Source organism: Phaseolus vulgaris, chromosome 3 (assembly GCF_000499845.2).
Source record: "Phaseolus vulgaris cultivar G19833 chromosome 3, P. vulgaris v2.0, whole genome shotgun sequence".
NCBI lineage: Eukaryota > Viridiplantae > Streptophyta > Magnoliopsida > Fabales > Fabaceae > Phaseolus > Phaseolus vulgaris.
Window position 1 is genome coordinate 40,566,311 of NC_023757.2, and position 9,187 is coordinate 40,575,497.

The following is a 9,187-nucleotide window of genomic DNA, read 5'->3' on the forward strand; positions in this document are numbered from 1 at the left end:
CCTTAATCTTCATCCTTCCACAATCTACACGTCACATGGTCGGCATAACTCTGCAACAATGACGTATCACTAGGTCTCCCGGAAAATCCTACTCCAATTTTCTCATACTCTCCTATAGCATATAATGGCAACACATCACCATAAATGGTAGGAGTGACAACCCTTTTCATATCCCTTATACATACGGTTAATCTTTGTATAGCTTACACTTGGGATGATGATACACCTTTGGTCTTATATCCCTGACAATAATAATAACAAGAATTAATTATATTTTAAAAATTAAAACATACATAATAATGCATTTCAAAATATATTTATGAATACATAATGTATATATATAGGGTCTGAATTGTATAATTCATAATACATTTCAAATGTATTTCTGAATTCAAAAACTAAATTACACACATAACACACTGATAACAAAATATATCGTAAATACTTACCTCTTTAACGGCGATACAAGCTGAGTGATTAATATACTTCAGTAGCTTTTCCCACTCACAGATTGAGGAAGAAAATTGGAAGGGGGTACATAGAAGAAAAGGTGGGGGAGACTAAATAAGAAGGTAGGTTAAATATAAATAAAAGAAGGGTAGTTTGATTTTTTTCACAAGGAGTATGGGCTGCAGTTGAAATTTATGGAGGTGCAAGCACTGATGGGGAATATTCATTGTCTTGTCCATAATTCATTGCGATCATTATACATCCAGTTATGTTCTTTCTTTTTATCTTTGGCTTTTTGCTAATCAATATCACTCACTAATATTTAGGTTAAAACTAAAAAAATTATTGACTTTAGGACTTTTAAATCACATTAAGTGTCCAACTTAATGGTAAAATTATTCTCATAGCAACTTTTATTACAATATCCATGTCAGATGTCTTCACATGTTTCGGTAAACCTTAAAACCTCATGCAACCCAAACATTCAGAATTTTGGTATTGTTTGTACAAACTCGATGACTATTGATTCGAGTAGCAATTCTTTTTATCAGACAGACATGCTTTTATCAGTAATAAATTTGAAAAAAAATACAAAATTTAATTTATCTTCAATAATATGAAAAACCAATCATGGATCCGGAGCTAATTATAGAAAGGGGTGTACACTGGTGCTAAGGCATAAATAAACGCTTGAAGTTTAAACTTGAATGCAAATATACAGCGTTTTAGGTTCACAAAATGTGTATGACAATACTACTCGCAACCTTTTTTATTCATTTAAACATTGACAAATAATGCATAAAAAAGGAAATGAGAACATATATATAATTATGGGTGCGTTCTACACATCCATGACGCGTTTTCTTTTTATATGTAAATTCAATATCATCAAAGCATCCACCCAGAGGCGAATCCATGCATACTCAAGGATGAAGCTCCAACGTTTGCATCATCAGGACCAATCTGGTTGAATCTATAATCAACAAAACACACACTTTGAAGATATATATAGAGCAATCAATATATAATTCATAGGTCTATTGCGTAGAAAAATGTGTTTGAGAAATTTTGTGTAATGAGTTTACCCAATTTGCAAGTTGGGATTCACTCCCATTGCCTGGAAGAACCCCTCTGATTGAGGAGGAAAGTTTGTGTAATGGATGTTAGACCCTCCAGCTTCCAAAGCTAGACTCACTGGAACTTGTGAGTTATTAGTTTCTTCCAACTGTTTCAATTTCAACACAGATCATTTTCAACCAAAAACCCTTAGGTAATATTAGTATATATGGATAAAAATCTGCTCATTTCCTCATGTTGAAGGCTATCCACCAGATTATTGCTTCATCAAATATAAACTTCAAATACAAAAAATAGCATTTGAAATTGGAAGTAGCTGTTACCTTACTCCTTAACACATTATTAGTTTCAACAAGTAACGTTTCCTGCATTGAGTTTGTAAAAGCCAAGGTTACAGCAAAGAATATAAGACAGTGTCAAATCTACTAAGATGAAAAAACACGCGCATACCCGGTGGTGAAGATCAGCCAGCTGGTCAAGCATGAATTGAGTCTGAAAAAATTGTGAAAAAACATTGTTAAAATATCCAAGAAATCGAAAGATATAACAAAAAGATGTGAAAGCATTTGCGAAGAGAAAGAACACTGATCCAGGTAGCTAGTCAAGTTGAGAATACTTAAAAGTGAAATTGAAGTTGTCCAATGTTATTACCTTTGTTGACCTAATATTCTTCAGTGCTGTCTCTAGTTGATTCTCTAGCTGCTCAAGATCAGTTGTATTCATTTGGGCAAGATCTTCCCCAAGTAGGTTCCTGCATCATTTAGAATCAATGACAGAAACATATTCATATGAAGTACAAGCTTTAAGACCAAAAACACAATGTCTTGGACTCTCTTCTTCTTAAGTTAATTACCTTTGTGAACGTTGCAAGATTTCTACCCTTGCTTTTAATCTCAAATATTCCTGGTAGTTCTGTCAAATCACATATTTGTTATCAGATATTTCATTTATGAATCACAAAATTAGTAATTCATCCAAAGCAAGGCAACAAGTGCAATCTTAAGAAGACTAACAGCAAGCAAAGGTCAACCTAAAGAAGTTACTACACAAATTTGAATCACTAGTGCTCAAACATTGAATCCATTTTTTCGGCAAAAGACTATTTCATATAGCACTAGAATGTATAAAAAAACTACGTCATTGGAGGAGGTGATATAGTAAGAAAAAATTGTTTAAAGTCTACGAAACCATTGTTTAAAGCAAGAAAATCATTTCTTGTAATTAATACATGAAGACTTACCTGAATGTCGTTAATTGGTCGGGTGGTCTCCAGTGCACTGTAACTGTACTTTTGGTACTTCTCCAGTGTTTTCACCATACTGTGTTTCAAAGAAATAATTACTCAATAAAAAATAAGGGATCATTCATTTGTAAAGGAGGAAAATTTTGAACAAAAAATTGCAAATTAATTAAGATTGAATAAACCTGCAAATTTTATTCAGAAAAGTGTACACCCAAACCCTAAAAAGAGAAAAATGGCACGCTTATACGTGTCTATGCATGTTCTGCAACATTGTTAAGGGATAGCAGCTCAGCAAGCTTATGTATGTTCATAATTGGGCAATATCAATGCTTTGGAAATTAATCATCAGAAAATCACTTAATTTCTGTGTTAAGAGCCCAAAAATTGCACCATTGTAATGGTCTTCACAGAAGGATGTTAAACCATAACAGCAAACCGTCTATATAATTCCTGCATACCTTTTCATACATTAGTACGAGTAATTAACGAAAAATGGCTTTGACTTTAGCAAGTGTTAGAATATCTTACCGTTTAAACTTTAGTATTCCCTTAATTAGATTTATATGGAAGATTCATCATTTGAAAAGATAAGTACTGTGTCGCTTTTAGGGGTTAAAACATCACTATTGATATGCATTTCCTATTTTTTATATTTTAGTCTGTGATAGAAATTTTTTAACATTATTAATGCATGTTGACTGGGAGATAGGGAATCGTTTTAGCCGACATATTTATATTATTTATACAAATGCATTTAGTTAGTTAAGTTGAATTATTGATCACATTACAAACTTCTATGCTTCAGATATTTTCATAAAGTGTTAAAATCCAAAGCATTCACCCTGTGGGTAATTTATAAAATGGGTTTTGTTTTATAAGAAAAGCAAAACCTTTTTACCAAGTAGATTTAAAGCAAAAAAAAAATTTAACTGGGCATTATAACCACATGCAGAACAGTGAATTAATGGGACATTTTTTGAATTATAACCAGCAGGTAACCCGTCAAATATTAGGTTTTTTTTAAGTGACATATAATGTCCAATGGTTATAGAAGAATGACAATAACCATTATACACACTAACGTTTGGAGGCGTTATATTATTAGTATAATGAAAAAGTTGAAAACAATGACGCATCGATGGAACACCGACAACAGCATTCATATATATCCAAAGTCGTGAAGCCTAAGACAAAGCTTTCCAACAATCAAGCAAAACTTACTACAATAACAGCACCAAACACTTTCCAGTGCACAAGATAAACTTCTATTAGAAGAAAAGAAGACGAAAGTTCAATGTACAATGTCATTGATTGAAGAGAAGAAAGTGAAAGGAAGAAAATATATAGATTAGTGGACAACTCGAAGAGATCAAGACAGTTAAAGAGTTTTTGTTAGATTACTGCTCATTTGCTCCAATTCTGATCTTCATTCTTTCATTTCGATTTGTGAAAAAGGAAAATAATTGCTCTCTATAATTGTTTCTGCAAGCAGTGAGAAAAGTGTTTTTGTCTTTTAGTCTCTGTAGATCAAACAAGCTATTCCACAACGGTTTTGAGGATAGACGTAGATTCACAGCCTTAGAAGCTAAAGGACACTCTTTTCCTGTCTCTCTCCCTCTCTGAGTCTGCGCAAATCCTTAAATTGTAATGCAAAGTAAAACAGGTTTTCGCATCAAACATCCCATCTCTGACACCAAATCATAACAGTAAAACCCTGGCTTTAACTGTTAAGGCTCTTTCTCTAATCAGAAATATTTCAAAAATTCAAAATGGTTATTATTAGGGCCAGTTCATGGTTTATATTCATGATCACCCAAGTTAAAAGAAATTGACTTTGGCCAAAGATTAAGAGGACTGTTAGAAGCCAAAATCACACTTTTATAAGTTCTTTTACCGAAATAAAACAAAAGATTAACAACTTCTACACTCGTCTGTTCCAGAAATGAGCTTGCCCTAGTTCAAGAGGGTATGTGTATCCCAGATGAAATAGAAGCAGCAAAGTTTTTCAAAAGAACATCTGAAAGACACCAAAATGAAAAATTTCCAACCTTATATAGAGGGGGTTAAAAGATAGAATTTCAGATCTTCACATTTAAAAGTATAGGAACTAAATAAAACAACTTGTTTGTTGCATATAAAATTACGGAAAGCAAACAGAGAGGAAAGATCGGAACTTTACACTTCCCACAAGTTAGGAAAAAGAAAAAAAGAAAGGAAGATGTGAGGCAAAAAGGGCCTTTGATTTTGGGTGTGAGCTGCTGAAACTTAATTATAAGTTGTTTTGAATGAATCAGGAAGTACTTAGGCTGAGGAGAAGCAGCAGTGAAACACAGATCTTGTACAAAAAATGCTCCAAATTAACAGGAACACTATTGGTGCACAAAAGAGAAGTCATTGCTGACATGTTTGCACTTGTGTACTCATTCAAACAATTAAACATGAGAGAGACATAAGCATTAAGAGTTTATTTATGTATACCTTGAGGTGCTGCTGAACTCATAGAGCTTGCCACGGTTGGAGAAGATGATGAGGGCAACCTCAGCATCACAAAGGACTGAGAGCTCATAGGCCTTCTTGAGCAAGCCATTTCTTCTCTTGGCAAATGTGACTTGCCTGTTGATTTTGTTCTCTATCCTCTTGAGTTCAACCCTCCCTCTTCCCATCTCTCTTTTCTCTCTCTACTTCTCTTAAAAACACACACACACACACTCTCTCTCGCTCTGGAAACTCCCTTTCCTGTATTGGTTAAGAGATGAGAGTGCTTTCTTAAATCGACTCTTTGCTTGGGGTACCAAAAGGGATAAAACAATAGTGCAAGAGAGGAAATAAAAGAGGAAACCTGAAAAAGGTTCCCTTATGTTTGGTTTTCATCTCTCTGCCGTATACCCTCTATAATATGTTTAATCAGCTAAACACTAGAATGACAAACTTTTATGCTTGCATACTAATTTGACATACTTTCTCATATATCTTATTTGTACCTTATCTTAGTACCCCAAAAGTTGAACTTAATCCTTGTTTGTCTATTGTTAGGCCACTAACTGTATAGTGTCGCCTAGGTAGCCAAAAATATCTCTAGCTCACTAACTTACCACAATTCCACACCCCAAAATCACATTTACTATTTCATTCAACTTTGGTTATGCTTGAATAGGAAACCTATATTGAGTTACAAAAGGTTATGTTCACTTTCATTACCAACCAGTTTTAATATTGCCACACATGCCATAAAGGTGTCAGGTTAAGAACATCGTTCTTCTTTTTTTATTGCAAAGGGAACATTCTTATTTATTAGGCGCAGAACAGAAAGAAGTTTAGAGTATGAAGACTTATTTCAGCTGATTCGTTAGATTAAACCTATATTTGGATATATGTAATCAATTGGAACCACCATTTCACAAACAAAAATTAGGTTTCGTTGATTCAAACTAAATTAGTTCACTTTCCTCCTGAAAAGCAAGGTTAATAGCATGTTTGGGAAGGTATTATTATGAACGCCTTTCAGCTTAAAATATTAAATTTTGTTCCTTTTAAAAACTCAGTCAAGCTGACTCAAAGTCAATTCCAAACAGTATCAAAATCAATTCTGATTTCTAAATTCACATTTTAAGAAAGAAAGAAAAAGAGTGAAAACAGATAGCTATTATCTGATCCAAACATGCAATTAAGTATATAATTGAGATTATTCAAAATTACGTTGAAAATTTAACTATTATGGTCCTATATATCTCAAGTAAGAGATGCATTTTAAATTAGAGAATGATATATACATTTACTTTTTTTATTAGGAAATCAAAATTAAAAGTTAATTATAATTTCAATAGCGAATATTTTAAGTAATGATTATTACTATATTTCTTTAAAGTACATTTTCCTTTCCTCCCGTTTAGAATAATCAAATATTATTATAGGTGTTCACAAACTTGACCTTACATATATTGAGGTATGAGTATGGGTTAAAATTTATTTTGAGTTGAAACAAGCTTCTGTATAATTAAATTGTTCATTATAATGAATTAATAATACTAATTTACTTCTGAAATAAAATATCTAGACACTAATCACTTTACTTTAAATTTAATTCTAACAAAAGTCAATTTTAAAACAAGTGAACACAAGGCAATTATTATTATTTCGAGTGAGAATTTTATACTTTCGTTACAAATGATAAGGGTGAAACAAAATGTAAGCCTTTTGTTAGTGAACAATTTTCCCTATTAGCACAAAAAAATAATCAAATATAAAATTCTTTCTTCAAAATTACTTTTAATTACTTTTTTTGTCATGGTCATTTAAAATCCATTGCAACCTCTCGTATAAACACAGCTGAAGTCATTCTAAATTTAGTTGTTAAAAGGAGTAAATTTCATATAAAATAGCAGATTTAATTTTATTAAGAATTCTTAGTTTTAAACTCACTAGAAAAATCATTTATGAATTAGTCACATATAAATTATAATAATAATAGTATTAATATAATAATAATTATTATTATTATAATAAATGTAATAATAACAATAAACATCACAATAATAATAATAATTTTAATAATAATTAAACGATCACACAAATTATTTGGTGTAGCGGTTATAGATTTTATGTTGTTCGATTTCTTTGACACATTGTTCACATTAATAATAATAATAGTACATTATATTTAGTCACTATTTTTTTTTAATTTTAATTATTAAATGTAACACTATTAGCAACTGAATTCTTATTAATTTTTGTTGTTAAATTGGTTTACAAAATTTGGGGTGACCAAACCCTCTGCGACCAGAATAGCGATTAAGTTTTTTGGTCACAATTTTGCAATGGATGAAAAAAAGTGGTCGTTAAGTGGTTTACGATTAGGATTTTTGCCATAATTTCTGTTTGGTTACTATTTCTGTCGCAAATCAATTCAGCGATTGATTTTTGAAATTTACTGACCGATTCTGGTGGTTGTAGAAAAACATTTTTTTGGAATGATTTTTGACTAGTAAACCTAGGTAAGTTATTTAAAAATATATAAAAATAAATAAACAAATATATGTTTTATTTTAATTTCCTTTTTCAAGTACTTTTACTACAATCTTTGTTTTGTTCAAATTATTAAGAAGTGGACATGAGTAAAGTCTAACTCAATCTCACAACTTATATGTAAGATGATATTTGAATTCATCTAGATAGTGTAATTCAGTTTTATCTTTAGTTAATACAAAATCTCAAACACAATCACATACGTTGAGAACTGAACATTTTTTAGTGAAATTATATATTTGTGAGAAATTATAAGTTCAACACTTCTATTACAATATATTATAATGTCATAAGAAATGAATTTTAAATATAATTAAATCTTACTAAATTAGATTATAAGGTGACTTTATATACTTTGATTTTATCTTTATTCAAATATAAGATATCCAACATACATAAATACCAAAAAAAAAACCATCAACTTAACTTATAACCTACCTATTCACAACAACCATGTAGAAAATGAATGTGATAATTATCTAATATTTCTAACCAAACAAGATCTGTTAACAGAGAAAATTTCAATGAAAAAGTTTCTAAAATCACTGCAAACTTTTATTTATACTAGTCTTAATTAGTATTCAAATTATATAAAACCAATTTCATTGTTTTTTAGTTATATGGTAATTTGAGTTTATTGGATATGTATTGATAGTGCAAAATTGTTGACATTAATAATATATTGAATTTTTCTATTATTTTAATGAAGTTGAAAAGAAAAACAGGATTGAATTTTGTGATGAGGAAGTGGTATAGGAGGTTAGATGAGGGAATAGGATGGAAAAAAGGTTATTTTTTTAGAGGTTGATATTTTGAGATGGGAGAATAACAAACAAATTTTGGGATAATTTTCTACTTTAAAAGATAACATTATATGTTGGAATTTCTTGTTGACATATTTGGTGTTTTTGGTTTATTAAAACAAATTAGAAATAATATTTTGTTAGTGAGCCTTACAATTGAACTTAAGTTGAGAGTAGGGTAGAGAGTAGAGTTTTGGAATGGGAGAGTGAAGAAGAAAAGAGTGATCCAAAAAATGGAAGTTGAGATGAAAATGGGAACCAAAAAATAACAATAAAAAATGGAAGAGGTTGGTTTTTGAGATGGGAATGGAGAAGAATGAAAATGGGATTAAAAGAGTGGTTGTGTATACAAATGTCATATAAAAGAAGATAGAAAAGAGTAAACACAAGGAACGAGGTATAAAAGAAGAAAAATAAAATAAAAATTTCTCCTTATAAATTTTTTAATTTCTCAAAATTTTTAAACTGATGATTTTCATCCTTATAAAATGACCCAATGTTAGTTTTTTTCCTCGTAAACCAGTTTTATTTTATTTAAATTCCTTCAAAATATAAAAATTACTATTTTCATAAAATTTATTTCAAAATAAAT

The 9,187-nt window shown here is 30.5% G+C and overlaps 1 protein-coding gene across 1 annotated transcript; it reads right to left on the reverse strand.

Annotated features, from left to right (window-relative positions):
* Positions 1–1,122: 1,122 nt before the first annotated feature.
* On the reverse strand, positions 1,123–5,676 carry LOC137807693 (MADS-box protein EJ2-like). The gene is made up of 8 exons (XM_068608452.1): positions 5,249–5,676; positions 2,768–2,846; positions 2,381–2,439; positions 2,179–2,278; positions 1,978–2,019; positions 1,851–1,892; positions 1,536–1,675; positions 1,123–1,423 (listed from the first exon to the last, which is right to left on the reverse strand). Exons 1-8 carry the CDS (start codon positions 5,431–5,433, stop codon positions 1,339–1,341), a joined length of 732 nt encoding a protein of 243 aa, XP_068464553.1. The 5' UTR covers positions 5,434–5,676; the 3' UTR covers positions 1,123–1,338.
* Positions 5,677–9,187: the final 3,511 nt, after the last annotated feature.

Coding starts and splice junctions, on each gene's coding strand:
- LOC137807693 (XM_068608452.1), bottom strand. CDS start 5,433: ATGGGAAGAGGGAGGGTTGAACTCAAGAGGATAGAGAACAAAATCAAC. Junction 2,847..5,248: donor GAGTTCAGCAGCACCTCAAG/GTATACATAAAT, acceptor TTTGAAACACAG/TATGGTGAAAACACTGGAGA. Junction 1,893..1,977: donor TGGCTGATCTTCACCACCGG/GTATGCGCGTGT, acceptor AACTCAATGCAG/GAAACGTTACTTGTTGAAAC.